General features: G+C 49.6%; 1 protein-coding gene across 1 annotated transcript in view; it reads left to right on the forward strand.

Moving 5' to 3' along the window:
- Nucleotides 1-16,129, forward strand: part of GALNT14 (polypeptide N-acetylgalactosaminyltransferase 14) — a gene marked incomplete at both ends in the record, with an annotated part of 214,881 nt that overhangs the window by 142,374 nt on the left and 56,378 nt on the right. Inside the window, one exon of the mRNA XM_079721223.1 lies at nucleotides 16,021-16,119. Coding sequence (XP_079577349.1) covers nucleotides 16,021-16,119 — 99 coding nt within the window. The remainder of the gene's footprint in view (nucleotides 1-16,020; nucleotides 16,120-16,129) is intronic.

Raw genomic sequence — 16,129 nt, forward strand, 5'->3', positions numbered from 1 at the left:
ACGACCTTCACTCAACAAAGAATTCTCTGTGTTAACACATAAATCCAGGACCATAATCAGCCAACATTTATTGATCAAACTAGTCCCCTGACACGTGGTAGGCACCTTACATATGTTCTCTCAGTTAAGCCTCATGACAACTTTGCTGTGATCCTGGGTTTAGAGATGAGGAAAGTGACTGCAGTCGGTTGAGTAACTGGCCCACGGGAACATTAAGCAGTAGAAACGTGGCCGCTGCCCACGGAGAAGATAGCACAGCCATGCAGGAGGGGCAGGGAGTCCAGGGAGCCCATGAGAAGCGCAATGGAGGAGCTGACCTGGGCTAAGCATTGCACAAAAGTTACACTGAGGCAGCCCTAGAAAGGACGGTGGCTGGATGGGGATGTGTGTGGAGGTCGTGGCTCAGGCACGACCAAGGAGGCGTGGACTGGTTAGCAGGACTAGAAGGTTCAGGCAAGAGAACCCTGGGGCAGAGCTGAAGGGTTAACACAATGGTGGGGGCCTTGGGATGTGGCCAAGGTTTAGCTTAGGTAACTACGGAAAGTAGGGAGAGTTACATGTGTGAAGCAGGGTGTTAGGAAGATTAATGTGGAAGGTGTGCAGAAGAATGAGATGAGGAGCAGTCAGAGGCCATTGTAGTCCCACAGATCAAGGGGGTGGGCCAGGCTTGGGCAGAGGGAAGTAAGAGTAAAAAGAGGGGATGGAGGCAGAATTTGGTACAGGACTGACTCGGGGATGGGCCGACAGTCTAGAAGGGTACAGGCGGACATGGGAGGTCTTGGCTTTTTATCTCCCCAGCTCAGACCTTCCACAGGGACCCACCGTTATGAGTCCCCTAGAGAAGAAGAGACATTGGATGCTTGGCCCTCAACCAGACCATTCTGGCGCTCAGTGTGCTGGGTCTGACCACATGCCTGGAGTCACTAGGCTACAGGTCTTATCTCAGCTGCTTCAGTTTGAGAAACATTTCCCCCTTCAGGTAAAGGAAGGGAATGACTCTTCTCTGATCCTTTAGCTGGAAAGTCTGAGGAGTATCAGGACACAGCTCAGGGAAGATCAAAGGGAGACACCTTCCTTAGCAGGCGAGGGACACCCAGGCTTGTGATTTTCCATCTTTCCAGAACCTTTCAGCGTGCAGACTTCAAGAGCAAAGACAGAGAGAAAGGTCAACATGAAACAAAGTTTTGCAAACGAGCGTGATGGCTGACCATCAAGGGTCATTCTAGTGGAGTGTGAGAGCTGAGTTGGGAACCAGACCATCTAGTGTGACATCGAGACTCTGCTGCTTACTGACTGTGACCTCACAGTCTTCTCCACAACGAGCGAGGAGGTCTCAGAGCACCTACCTCAGGGAATGATTGTGCAGATTTATAGCTCTTGGAAGAATACCTGAGACATAGGGTTCAATAAATGTTATCTGTTATTACTGTTGTGTAATGTGATTCAAGCAGGACTAAAATAAGACTTGGAGGAGCCCTAGTCTCAGATACTGAGGAAACATTTCAAAAATAAGCCTTGGCCCACCTCCACACTTCCTGGTCCTGGCTAGACTCTGCATTTGCCTTTTGAGAACATTCTCCCCTGCACACACACATGCACACACACGGGCACACAGCTGCCATCTGGGTAGTGCTTGGTACCAACTAACCCAGGTCCTGGCAGCATCCCAAGAGAAGCCTCTTTGCAGCTTCCTGAGAGCAGCTGATCTTTCTGGAGAAAAGGCGCTGCTACTTCCCTGTGGTTTCCCCCAAACCTCAGTGTTCCTCTCACTTCAAAGGGGCTGAGTTTTCTGGAAAAACACAGTGGTGCAGAACGGAGCCATGGTCATTTCTAGGAGGTGTAAATGTGGCCAGAGGCGTCTGCATTCGCCAAGTTAGGTGTGCATTCTGAGCCCAGATTGCGCATGACAGCTTGGACAACAGAAGTGCGTGAGGAGATACGTTGGGGCTAGAGACTGGAAAAATCATACCAAGTCATAGCATCAGCAGCACCAAGAACAGAGCTGGAGCTGCTGCTTCCAGAGCAAAGCACAGAGATGTCTTGTCTTCTGCGTTTAGTATCCGTGCTGTCTGTGGAGGGTGGACACGGGTGCATCATAATTTAGTGGGACAAACCCTTGAACTGTACTTTCAGATGCCATTTGGTGAATTAGTGCAGATCTGATCTGTGGAGTTGGGGAAAAGGGGAGATGCTGAGGGAGATTTTCTTAAAGTTTAATTTTACAATTTATAACGCTTTTAATGATTCTGAGGTTGTGGCCTTTTTGAGTGTTTAAACACCCTTTCTTTTATGAAATAACAATGATGCTAGATGATGAGAGTTTTAAAATATAATTTTGCTGCAAAAGAAAATGTTGCAAACCTCGTAATCTTCTCTATAATTTTTTAAAATTTTATTTTACTCATATGAAAGAACCCAATATCTAGAAACTATTGTCTGACACTGATGTTGAAATTTTAAATTAGATTATATACAAGCTAGGTTCAGTAATGACCTAGGACAACGATGTCTAATAGAAATAGATGTAAGCCATGTAGGTAATTTAAATTTTTCTAATAGTCACATTTTTAAAAGTAAATTTTTTTAAAGACTTTTTTTAATGTGGACCATTTTTGAAAGTCTTTATTGAATTTGTTACAATATTGCTTCTTTTTTAATGTTTTTTTTGGTTTTTTGACCACGAGGCATGTGGGATACTAGCTCCCCAACCAGGGATCGAACCCATACCCCTGCATTGGAAGGCAAAGTCTTAACCACTGGATCTCCAGGGAAGTCCCTAAAAATTAAAATTTTTTAAGTGAAATCAGTTTTAATAATATGTATTATTTAACCCAATACACCCAAAATTATCATTTTGACATAAAATAAGGTAAAAAAATTACTGATGAGGTATCTTGAATTTTTTATCAGTCTGAAATCTTGTGTGTATTTCACACTTACAGCATATCTCTATTCTGATACATCTCAAATGCTCAATAGCTACAGGTGGCTCGTGGCTACCATATGGGGCAGCACAGGTCTGGGAGAAAAGAGCATCTGAGTCATAGTCTGGCAGTCCTATCAGCTAGGATTCAGTCTCTCCCCTCCCACGTAAGGAAGCATTGTTCATTGCTGGGACTCCAGTGAACAAGGGGAACATCCCAGCTTTTTAAACATGGCTGAGTATTTTCAGTGCAACAGAGAATGCATCAGACCTGTCCACAGGCACCAGATGACTGTCCCAGAAGTCTCCCAGGACAGCCTTAGCCCAAGGCTCCCCATTCTCCCCACATGGTACCATTCTCAGTTTTGGTGACTTGTTTGGACTCCTCTGTGTGACTGAGCTTGTCACGTCACTCAGCTTACAGCTCTGCAGCTTCCATGAGCTGCTGCCACCTGTCACTTGGCAAGGGACGTTTTCTCCTCTGGCTTTGCCCCCATGGAGGCCTCACCTGCTTCCTCCCCCATTCACTCATCCACTCATTATTCAGATGTTTATCGTACGTCTACTATGTTTAGTCGCCGTGCCAGGGACTGAGGTTATAACTACAAATAAGTCCTGGCCTTCATTGCAGCTAAGAGTCAGCAGAAGAGACGGAGAGTTCCCAATGCTTGGTAATAAACCACAGTGATGGGGTGAGTGCAGGGTCCTAGGGGAGCACAATAGAAAAGACTTGGAGATCAAGAAATGCTTCCGAGGGGAAGTACCTTCCAAGCCAGGATTAGAAGAGGAAAAAATAGCCAGGCCTTGGAAGAGAGGAGAGTGCCTTTCAGACACGTGGGAGGGAGGGCAGCGCCTGCTGAGGTCCAGAGGGGAAAGAGCAGGTGAGGCAGAAGGTGGCTGGAAGTTGGAGGATGTGAAGAGAGGAGTCACAGGTGATGCCGGGTCACCGAGGATGGTAAGCAGTGATTAGGGGTTTCAACTTTATTTTGTGAGCAGTTGGGCAGTGTTGAAACATGTTAAAAATTTGCAGTTTGGAATGATCATTCTAGCTGCAGCATGCAGGAGAGATTGGAAGGGGATAAAGCCAGCTAGGAAGTGGCTGCAGTAATCCAGCAAAGACATGATGGGAATAGAGAGAAACAGCCAGATTGAGAGATAAGTAAGAAGGATTGATAGGACTAGGTTTAGTGAGGCTGGTGTCAGGGACAGAGAGGCAGGATTCGAAAATATCCCTTGGGTTTGGGCACATGGTAGATGGTGAGCTGGGGAACACGGAAGGGTCGGCAGGCTTGGGCAAGGTATGAGAGGCAGAGGGTGGCTGAAGAGGTCATCCATGGGGACATCCAAGAGAAGATGCTCATCAGATTGAGGTTAGGGTTGGGATCGTTAGCAAACAGACGGGAAATTGAAGGCTTGGAAGCAAGTAAAATAATCTAGAGGGAAGGAAGACTGAGAAGAGAATGGCTTAGGAGAGAATTGTGGAGGGGAGTGCCAGAATTTCAGAGGAGGGAAAGAAAAGGAAAACCAAGAAACGGCCTAAGAAGAGGAGAACCATGCTAGGGTGATTCTACCAAAGCCAAGGGCAAAGATCCAAACATTTAATGAAATGTATGACCCTCAATATTAACTACTACAGAGATGACAAGCAAGGAAAAGACTGAAAATTTTCCATTAGATTTAGCAACATAGAGAAGTAATAGGTACCTTGGTGGGAATATTTTGAGGGGTAAAAAGGGCACTGGAAAGCAGAGGTGGCCAGGAACCCTATGTGGACTGGGGCCTGGGTCTTCTCTAAACCATCTGACAGGGCCCCCCAAGCCTGAGTGCTTTAAGGAAGCAGCAAGTTCAAGCCAGAACTAGGAGATCTTAGCTTGGGCACTGCCAAGCAGGGTGAACATGGCAGGTCCGTTTGCCCACTGTTCTGGGCCTCAGTTTGCACATCTTTATAAAAGGAGGGAGCTGGAAGCAATGCTTTTAAAACCTGTGTGTTACAAAATTCTGTTTTTGGTAGGATGTTAAGTGATAGGCTTAATACAATATATATATCCTGTGAATATGTGAGTTCCCATGATATGTGAAGGATTTTAGGGCAGGGTTTGAGGTCAAAGCCTGGTAAACAGGATGCTAGCGCAAGTCTCAGAACCTTTAACATGTTAGTGTGCATGGGTGGATCACCAAAAAGTGAATCTAGTAGTTTTCCAGTATTTCTCATGTGCCAAACTTATTTGACTCTTGTAGACTTTATTCAGAGCATGCGTAGGCTTCTCCTGGAGATGCAGTCCATCAGCTCACAATGTAGGGACTGACTAACCAGAGGAGCTCTGTGGTCCATTCCAGTCCAGTATCGCAGCAGCCCAGGAGTTTGTATGGAGCCAGAGAGGGAAAGGTCTTCCAGCTACTCTGGGCTGCAAAATAGCGGCAGAGACTGAGCCTTTGGGGGCCTCCAGACAACATGGCCTCTTACATCCTAGTGTACCCCTCTCCAGTTAGCTTCTCAGCATGTCAGCAAAGAACCCTCGGGGCATTGGTACATTGCCAGGAAAATGAGCTTGCGGAGCCTGCAATTAATAATGATGGTGGAAGTGCCCTAGAATTGTCAAGATGTAGGTTTTCTTAGAAATGTGATGCTACTGGAAGTAGGTGGCTAAGAAATCCAGAGGGTTCTCCGAGGAGCAAGAAGTGAACTGCAGACCCTGAGCTGGCCTGACAGATAGATTCAACCAAGAACATGGTGATAGTTGGTACAGGGAAAGCATTTGTTGGCCTAAATAGGCCCAGCCTGAGACCAGGGGCTCTGCCAAATGGCCTTGTGTTCATGGAATGGAGGGATGTCTCCGTTACCATCTAGGTCAGCCTTTCTTTTCTTTTTTTTTTTTCTTTTGTGGTACGCGGGCCTCTCACTGTTGTGGCCCCTCCCGTTGTGGAGCACAGGCTCCGGACTCGCAGGCTCAGCGGCCATGGCTCACGGGCCCAGCCGCTCTGCGGCATGTGGGATCTTCCCGGACTGGGGCACGAACCCGCGTCCCCTGCATTGGCAGGCGGACTCTCAACCACTGCACCACCAGGGAAGCCCTAGGTCAGCCTTTCTTTACTGGACTTCTGCAAGTGAATCAAGCCTTAAAGCCCTATGACATCCATTATATGAGACGAATTAACTTCTCCTCTGTGCGTGTGGAAGGGTACTAGTTATGCACCATCCACGGGAGAAGTGAGAAGAGAGTCTCTCAATAATTTTCTGTGTGTTTGATTCATATTAAAAAGCCCGAAGGGAGCTGAATCTTTAAAGACTGGAACAAACCCCAAAGGTACCCCTGAAGGACTTCCCTCTGTACGTTGTGGCCATAGGAATCCTATACCTAGCAACATCTTGATGCCAACAGAGCATGAATGAAGGGTCCAGTGGGAGCTCTGGAGCTCTGCGCTGGGAGAATCGTGATGCCTTTGCATAGCTCTTCCACCAAGTACCCGAGAGAATTTACCTTTGATCTCAGGGCAGTGAGAAATCCTGGTGGACTCAGGTTTTCAGGAGCTAAGGGTACCTGTATTCATTGTCTGTTGCTGCATAACAAATTACCATGAAACTTAGTGGCTTAAAATAATGTTTATCATCTCACAGTTTCTGTGGGTCAGGAATTCAGGCATGGCCAAGGTGGGTCCTTTCCTTCAGGGTCTCTCACAGGCAGTGTTCAAGGTGTCAGCTGGGGTTGCAGGCATCTCAGGGCACGTCTCGGGGGACTCTCTTCCAAGTTCACTGACATGGTTGTTGGCAGGATTCAGTCCCTCACAGGCTATGGACCAGAGGCCACACTCAGTGCTTTGCCACGTGGGGCTCCCCATCATGGCAGCTTGCTTCAGCAAAACATACAAGCGAAAAAGATGGAAGTCACTGTCTTTTGTGACCTAATCACAAAAGTGACATCCCATCACTTTAGCTGTAGTCTGTTCCTTAGAAGCAAGACACCAGGTTTAGTCCACACTCAAGGCTAAGAGATTACACAGGAGGTCAGTGCTGGGGGCCTTCATCTGCCCACCAAGAGCTCAACCAAGTTCCTAAGCAGTTCAATTCCCTGCCCTGGCCCGCTTATCCCCTTCCCAGGATACTAGAATTTAATAACATGCTCAGCAGGGACTTCCCTGGCGGTCCAGTGGTTAAGACTTCACCTTCCAGCGCAGGGGGTGTGGGTTCGATCCCTGGTCGGGGAGCTAAGATCCCACATGCCTCGCGGCCAAAAAACCAAAACATAAAACAGAAGCAGTAGTGTAACAAATTCAATAAAGACTTTTGAAAAGTGGTCCACATCAAAAAACAATCTTTAAAAAAAAAATAACATGCTCAGCAATTCAAAATGTAGCCTTGTCGGGCTTCCCTGGTGGCGCAGTAGTTGAGAGTCCGCCTGCCGATGCAGGGGACACGGGTTTGTGCCCCGGTCCGGGAAGATCCCACATGCCGTGGAGCGGCTGGGCCTGTGAGCCATGGCCGCTGAGCCTGCGTGTCCGGAGCCTGTGCTCCACAACGGGAGAGGCCACAACAGTGAGAGGCCCGCATACAGCAAAAAAAAAAAAAAAAAAAATGTAGCCATGTCATGGAATAGCAGATCTCACTGTTATCTTAAGTGTCTTTTATGAGACGCAGGATTTCCATAACACTAAGTGAGGGGGACTTGAGGCAAGGAGTAGGAGCAGTCTGTGTTTATGTGGATGAACAAATTAATCTGCATGTGAAATCCCAGTGAAGTTGACACGAAATAAAAATTTCATGCCTTACAGTGTATAGTGTTGCCCATGAAATGAGATTAAAAGGAATTTCTGGTTTTACAGCTGTCATACTTTTTATACTGCTCGTGTTTTTCTCTTCTAAAGAGTCAAGTTTAAACCTAGAGGTCAGTTACAGATTTGGCATTTTATAGTTTTCGGTCATCTTCCTTTTCCTCATAGCTGAGAGCAGGCTTCCTTGCATAGAACTGAGCTGGGAAATGTATCAGGTGTTCTTGGTCCCTGTCCTGAGGGAGCTGACATTCTGGAAAAGTCACTGGGCCAAGAGCTTTTCCCCTCTCGTCCTTTCTTCCTCACACACGTCAGCTTTGGGGGGCTGTTGGTGGCAGGAAAATGGGGAGGAGACGTGGTCTCCCTGGGACCTCTTCTGGGCTATAGGGGAGGACACAGGGGGACAGAGACGGAAGCAGGGAGCAAGGAAAGGCTGTGCCCCACCCACCTGCAGGGAATCCAGGTCATCACTCCCTTGGGGACAGTGTTCTCCCAGGAAACTAGCCCTACCTTACCCCCGCTTTACAGCTTATGCCTATTTCCCTTGGCCTTTGTAGCTGTAGAGTTCAGGCAAATGGCACGTGGAGAAGATAACCCCTTCGTTTTCTATGTCTGGTCTGGCCTCTGGAGCGGGCTCTGGACCTGCGGGAATCGGAGGGACAAACTGCAGCTTTCTGCTTAAAAACAGGTTCACGCACCTCCCAGGGCCTCATTGAAATCACCCTGTGCCCACCCTTTCAGGCTCCATCTGGGCGTAAGTGGGAGCCCCTGTTAGGATGTTCCTGTGGCGGCTCAGCCAGCAGTGTCCCAGTCTTCCTGTCACTACCCAGGAACGGCAGGCAGCCTGTCCCTCCCTGCTGGGTTCTAGAGCTTGGTAGAAGCTGCCCCTTGGGGGTGGTGATTTAGTGTGAGCCCAGGGGTCCACACGGTGTGCAGGGCCCAGAGTACACATAGGGGACAGACGGCAGCTATGGATACCCGGATGCCTGGAATGGTGCTGTCACGGAGAGGTGGTGGCTTGGTGACAAGGATGTGCAGCAGGCCTGGGCTCACTAGCTGCAGTGAGTTCCTTAACCTCCTTGCGCCTCAGTCTCCTCCTGAGTGAATCCATTAAACAGTGCCCCCTCCCACAGGGCTATTTGTGAACCTTAAATATGCAAGGTGCTCAGGACAGTGCCTGGCAGCAGGGGTCATTAAGTAGTCCTTTAAAAACAATAAATGCTGGAGAGGGTGTGGAGAAAAGGGAACCCTCTTGTACTGTTGGTGGGAATGTAAATGGATACAGCCACTACGGAGAACAGTATGGAGGTTCCTTAAAAAACTAAAAATAGAACTACCATATGACCCAGCAATCCCACTACTGGGCATATACCCTGAGAAAACCATAATTCAATAAGAGTCATGTACCAGAATGTTCACTGCAGCTCTATTTACAATAGCCAGGACATGGAAGCAACCTAAGTGTCCATCGACAGATGAATGGATAAAGAAGATGTGGCACATATATATATACAATGGAATATTACTCAGCCATAAAAAGAAACGAAATTGAGTTATTTGTAGTGAGGTGGATGGACCTAGAGTCTGTCATACAGAGTGAAGTAAGTCAGAAAGAGAAAAACAAATACCTTATGCTAACACATATATATGGAATCTAAGGAAAAAAAGGGTCCTGAAGAACCTAGGGGCAAGACGGGAATAAAGACACAGACTTATTAGAGAATGGACTTGAGGATACGGGGAGGGGGAAGGGTAAGCTGGGACAAAGTGAGAGAGTGGCACGGACATATATACGCTATCAAATGTCAAATAGATAGCTAGTGGGAAGCAGCCGCATAGCACAGGGAGATCAGGTCGGTGCTTTGTGACCATCTAGCGGGGTGGGATAGAGAGGGTGGGAGGGAGGGAGACGCAAGAGGGAAGAGATATGGGAACATGTGTATGTGTAACTGATTCACTTTGTTATAAAGTGGAAACTAACACACCATTGTGGAGCAATTATACTCCAGTAAATATGTTTAAAAAAAAAAAAAAACCTTCCCTGAGGTGGATAATTTCATCAAGGAAGTCACTGCCCAGCTCCTGAGTGGCAAAGGGTTGGCCCAGTGTGTCCCACCCCAGGCCTGATTTCCACTGTGTCATGCTGCATATGTGCGTGACCTTCCCCTTTCTCTAACTGCCCTCAGCCTCCCCTCTGGGTGCCAGAGCCCCCTCTTCGAGAGTTTGCCTCCTAGACACAGAGCCATTGTCAGTTCTGGACATTTTAGTGATAATAATTATTATGCTGTACTCTCTGCTTCAGAGATACCGGGTCTGCCTCTCCATCACTCCCTCCTGTTGTCACACTCGAGAATAAAATCCCAAATGTTTCTAATTTTTTTTTTTTTTTTTTTTGCGGTACACGGGCCTCTCACTGTTGTGGCCTTTGCCGCTGCAGAGCACAGGCTCCGGATGCGCAGGCTCAGCAGCCATGGCTCACGGGCCCAGCCGCTCCGCGGCATGTGGGATCTTCCCAGACAGGGGCACCAATCTGTGTCCCCTGCATCGGCAGGCGCTCTCAACCACTGCGCCACCAGGGAAGCCCCCAAATGTTTCTAATTTATGACCACATCTTTTCTCCCTGCTGCCCAGTGCTAAAATGGGGATGATAATCATCATCATAACACTGTTTACGGGCTGCTGCCAGTTTAATGAGCTTGTGCAATAAAATAAAAGGCATGTGCACAGCATTACAGTTCTGTGATAACTGACAGCAATCCTCACTTGGGGCGTTTCTAACATCCCCGCTTGGCACCTGTTCAGGTGCAGGGATGAGGCGGGGTACACAGCAGAGCAGTGATTGGCTGGTGGAGAGATGGAAAGAGATGGAAGAGGAAGCTCTGAGCCCGTGCCAGGGGTTAGCATCTCAGAACACCTCTCTGGAAGCATCCTCGGCCAATAAATGACACTGAACACTCAAGAAATGGATGGTTAGGAAGCACTGTGAGACCCACCGGAACTTGGAGAAATTAAGTCAGTTGAATCTTTCTTTAAAAAATGAAAAGTCAAAAAAGAAACTACAGGTGGAGAATCAGCTCAGAGGAGCACGCATTATCCAGGAGCTGCTGTGGCGATCAGGACAGCAGCCCAGGGCTGGCATCTGTCTCTGCACACAGCGGTGGTCCCGCCCTTCCTCCTGGTTGCACCCATCTTTCCTGCTCGCTAGCTCGCTAGCTCTTCTCTCCAGTAAAACCCCTGAATCTTTAATAAATTATAAACATGTTTCTCGTCCATCTGCCGGCGCCAGATCTCAGTGTTGGCAGTTTTTCCATTCCCCTGGTGCCCCTAACAGATCTTGCTGTTTGATGAATCTTTTAGATCCTCTCACAGGAAGCCTACGCACATTCTGAGTCCCCACAGTGGCCTGTTTTAAGGATTTTTCCTGGCCCCTTGGCCTTGTTGCTGCCAGTGCCCAGGGCTCGCCTCCAAGCGAGACTGCAGCCCCCCTGGGCCTTGAAGGGCAGGTGGCTCATGCGCAGGGCTCGGGCAGGTGGGCCCCGTCCCCTCGGGCTCCTGTACCTTAACCAGGTTAAGTTCACAGTGGATGCTAGGGACAACTACCACATTAGAAGTCACGGAACCTGGACGCAGCTCATCTCGGCCACTCACCAGGTGTGTGAGCTTGAGTGAGATCCTGAGCCTCAGTTGTTCTCATCTGTGGAGTAGGGGTTCTCAGAGGCTGTTGTGAGGGTCCGAGGAGACGGAGGATGAGTCCAGGCACCCTGAGCTGAGAGCAGGGGCAGGAGGAAGACAGTGCCGGGAGCCGGGATGCCCGTGCCTCGGAGCTGTGATGCACCACCTCCTGCCGGCCTGCCCTCCCTTGGGTCTGTGCACACAGGAGGCGCTTATGGGATTTCTGCCCAGCCTCGAGCAAGAGCCCCTGTCCTTTATCCTGCAGGAGCAGGAGGCTGGAGGGGGCTGAGGCCCAGGAGCAAAGCAGCCCAGGCGCCAATGGACGCCTGTTGGGCCAAGTTCTGCCCACTTTAGGAGGTTGGACTAGGTCATCTCCAAGCCCCTTCCTTCCTTGGCTGAACTCTGAGTTTGTAGTTCTTGTCTAAAAGCATTGAACATTGCCTGGAGGCAATATTATTATTACAATAATAATTCTCACCACCATTTACTCAGCAGCTATGAAACACCACTTTGCCTGTATTCTCTGCAATCTCCACAAACAAGCCTGAAAGGGAGGCATTTGTCCTCATTTTACAGGTGACAACACTGAGGCTCAGGGAAGGTAAAGGACGTGCCCAAGGGCACACAGCCAGTTTTCAGCAGATCCAGAATTCACATCGACGTCACAGCCCAGGTTCCTGTCTCTAACACTGATGCTCTCTTTACCGCCTCTTACCTCCCAGTGCCCCTCACCCGCTGTCAGGGCAGAACCACTCACTAAGGATGCCTTTCCAGCCTGTGCAAGATCTGGCTCCACCCAGCGGGAGGAGGAGTCTGCAGATTTAAACGTGATGTTAAAAATAATGATAGGGCTTCCCTGGTGGCGCAGTGGTTGAGAGTCTGCCTGCCGATGAAGGAGACGTGGGTTCGCGCCCCGGTCCGGGAGGATCCCACGTGCCGCGGAGCGGCTGGGCCCGTGAGCCATGGCCGCTGAGCCTGTGCGTCCGGAGCCTGTGCTCCACAACGGGAGAGGCCACAGCAGTGAGAGGCCCGCGTACCGCAAAAATAATAATAATAATAATAATGATAGTCGCTATTTGTCAAGCATCTATTATTACCTAACATATTAATAATTTAGGGGGAAAAATCTACAAGTTAAAAGTTGTTGTCTCCACTTTCCAGATGAAGATACTGAGTCTTAGAAAAGTAAATTTGGATGTCCAGCCACACAGTTGAGCCTCAGCTGCAGAATGGCCTTCACGGCCTTTTGTTCACATCAACCATGCTTATTGCACGTCAGCTACGATCAAAGCTACTGATTACTGATGCTCTGGGAACCTTTAGCAGGAGAGCCTTGGGCCCAAGCTCTGTTTTACAGATGAGCAGACAGCAGCCTGCAGAGGTGGGTGGTTTACCCACCGTCTTGCAGCTGGTCAGTGGTATCCAGACCCCTGGGCCAGTATTCTGCCAACTGCCTCACTGGGCATCTGGCCTGCGGGTCCAGAACCATGCTGTGACGGGGATGCTGTACCCTGTTTGTGTCCATCCATCCCTATCTCACCCTGTGAGATCCAGTACCTCCTCCTCCATGAAGCCTTCTTCACCACTACCCCGCCCCCACCCCGCCCCCGGGCGGAGGTCCGCTTCCCTCTGCTCTCCCAGCGCCACATGCATGCTGCTGCATCACTGTGCGGCCATACACCTGCCGCCCAGCTGGATGCCTCCAAATCAGGAAAAGGGGCCCCGTCCCCAAAAGCTCTCTAAGCGGGTAACTCCCAGTACCTTCTGCACCAACTTGCCCCCGAATAACTTACCTCATAAAAGCTGGGATTTGGGATCCCGTCGCCGCCCAGGGTGTGGAATGGGACGTCGTCCCCAGCGCAGTGCCCAGGCCTGACCCTCAGCGCAGCCCTGGCAGCACGGCCTTCTCAGTCATCCTGCGCGTCTGGCTTCTCTCCCCGTCTCTGATGGAGACAGGGAGGTTCTGCTAAGCTCTCTGCTTTATCACCTTCCTATAAGGAGACAGATGATTATCCTACCCCTCTGCCTGGGTCCCTCCCAGCCCCTCCTTGCCCCCCATGGACCCTGCAGCACACCAATCGAGGGACCCCCCCCCAAGTCCACCTCTGCCAGCCCCCTTCCCTCCTCCCTCCCCACTGCTCCCAGCTCAGACTCAGGTCTGAATCCAAAGGTAGGCAAGTCCAAGGCCTCTTCTCACTAGGGGCCATTTCAAGGCATTTTCCTCCTCTTTTATAATGGTTATTTAATGCACAACAAATCACCCCCAAACTTTAGTGGCTTAAAACAACAGGAATCATTGACTGTCCTTATGGTCTCTGTGAGGTAGGAATTCAGAGCATCTTGGCTGGGCGGTTCAGGCTTGGAGCTGCTAGAGCTGTGTCATCTGAAGGCTTGACTAGAGCTGGTGGACTCACTTCCAGGGGAGTTCATTCCTGTGTCTGGCAAGTTGGTGCCGGCTGTGGGCAGGAGACCTCAGTTCCAACACACGTCAGCATCACTCCACAGGGCTGCTTGAGTGTCCTCACGGCATGGCAGCTGGCTTCCCTCCAAGTGGCCAAGGCAGAGTCTTCAGTGCTTTTATGATTTTGCCTTAGAAGTCCCACACTGTCACTTCCATCATATTCTATTAGTCCTATAAGCTAGCCCTGATTCAGTGAAGGACAGAACTATACTAGGACCAGTAGTTGAGAATCACTGGAAGCCATCTGGGAGGCTGGCTACCTCCCCTTTTAAAAGCATAAAAGGCTAAGTCATCAGCTGACCTAGGAATGCATTTCCTGAATTTCTTTCTCTCTTTCTCCTTGAATGGGCATCTGATATACTTATCTCTTGTTCTAGGGACATGGAGATAGACAAGGGTCCTTCCCTAGAGGAACTCATAGTCAAGTGGGGGAGATAGTCCATCTTGAGAAGTGCCAGGAGAGAGATATGTACAAAATTATGGGAGCACAAAGCACAGGTCATTACCTATCTGGGGGCATATGGAACGCCTTTGCAGACAAGAGATATTTGCTCTGGGTCTTGAAGGATGAGTAGGAGTTCATCAGGTGGAGAAAAGAAAAAGGACACTGCTCCATGCAGAGGTAATAGTGAGAGCAGTGACAGAAAGTTATGGCAGCATATGACGTTGCAATTGTGGAAGGTCTTGAAGGCTGTGATAGGGAGTTTGGACTTTCTATATCAGGAGCCACTGAAGGCTTCAAGCCAGAGGAAGACCTGGGCAGAGCTTTGTGGTAGACTGGACATGACTGTCAGGGGCAGAGGGTGGAGGCAAGGTGACTGGTCAGGAGACTGCAGCAGGAATCCCCCGAGGAGTAAAGACTCTGAGCCGGGCCCATGGGGGCTAGAAAGGAGAGGTGGGTTCAGGGGGTGGGGATTTATTAGTAGGTGGAGCTGACGTGATGCGGTGAGAAGTTGTCTCTGTGGGGGGAGCACAGGCAGGCCTGAAGGTCATGACCAGCCTTTCCACTGTCTCTTGCCCTGGGGCCTTGCTTTCCCAATTCTTAGCTCCTCGTGGCTGACCCATCCCAGTCTGTGCTCAGGTCCTGAGCACAACAGCCCTGCCTTGTCTGTGTAAGTCCTCTTATTCAGGGTTTGCTCTTGTAGGAAAAAGTGTTCATAATTATTAGAGAGGCCAAAAGGACGTCATGCCCATTGGCCTAGGATTGAGGTTCTTAAGTGTTTCAGGCCACAGACTTCTTTGAGAATCTACTGAAAGCTATGAACCATCTTCCCCGGGAAGAGAATAAAAACACATTTGTGTATACAAGTTTGCAAACAATGTCAGAGGGCTCACAGTCCCCTTGAAGTCCATCCTTGGGTCTCTGGACCCCAAGTTAAAAGCCCCAAGAAAGCCCCAAGCCTAGGAAGAAATCAGAAAATGAGGAGAGGAAATGTTTGACTCACCAAACATCTGTTATTTACTTCCTCGTTTAATACCCCTCGAACAGCGAGAAACAGGAGGCAGCATTTACCCAGGATCGCCCCTGGTGGCCCCAGCCTCACTTGGTGGGTTTATTTCCATTATTATAGCAATTTTCAGGCTGCGGGCTATAATTTTCGCTTGCAGTGAGGTATTAAATTGATATTACCCCAGATGTAATTGTCATACAAAATGATCCTGGACACGGGGAAATGAACGCGTTTTCAAGATGGGGTTTTCCTGTGAATGCTGGGTTTTAGGGTTCTGCCTCTTTAAATATGCCAGATTTCGGTGTGTGTGGCCGGAAGTCAGGGGTCAGCATGGTGTGGTGGGCTGGAGCTGCTGGCCCAGAACACAATGAGGCCTTGGCAGGCTGGGATGGATACAGACTGGGCAGCAGAGCCCAAGGCTCGGGGAACTATGTGGCTACCAGGAACTATGTGCTGTAACCCAGGCACGCGGGAAATCCTGCATTTATGTTCTGTACGTCAACTTAATTCGACTCCAAGCCCAAGTTCCCCCGAGGTGGTAGGAGACTCAGCTCTAATCATTCTCGGAGCTTCCTGGACTCCCCCGTAGGGCCAGGTGAGGCCCTGGGGTCTTACACAGTGCTGTGCAGCTGGAGGGGACCCCACCAGACACCAGGCATCTGTCCACACCAGTGATGCCCTTGGTTCCAGCCCTTGAGATCTGCTTTGTCTCTAAAGGTCTTCTTGTCCCGCTGCCTTGCCTTCCCCAGATGCACCCTGCTGGGGTACTGTACGGACCTCCCTCCCACCAGCATCATCATCACCTTCCACAACGAGGCCCGCTCCACCCTGCTCAGAACCATCCGCAGGTAAGAGCCT

This window comes from Hyperoodon ampullatus (assembly GCF_949752795.1).
Source record: "Hyperoodon ampullatus genome assembly, chromosome: 15".
NCBI classification, from domain to species: Eukaryota; Metazoa; Chordata; class Mammalia; order Artiodactyla; family Ziphiidae; genus Hyperoodon; species Hyperoodon ampullatus.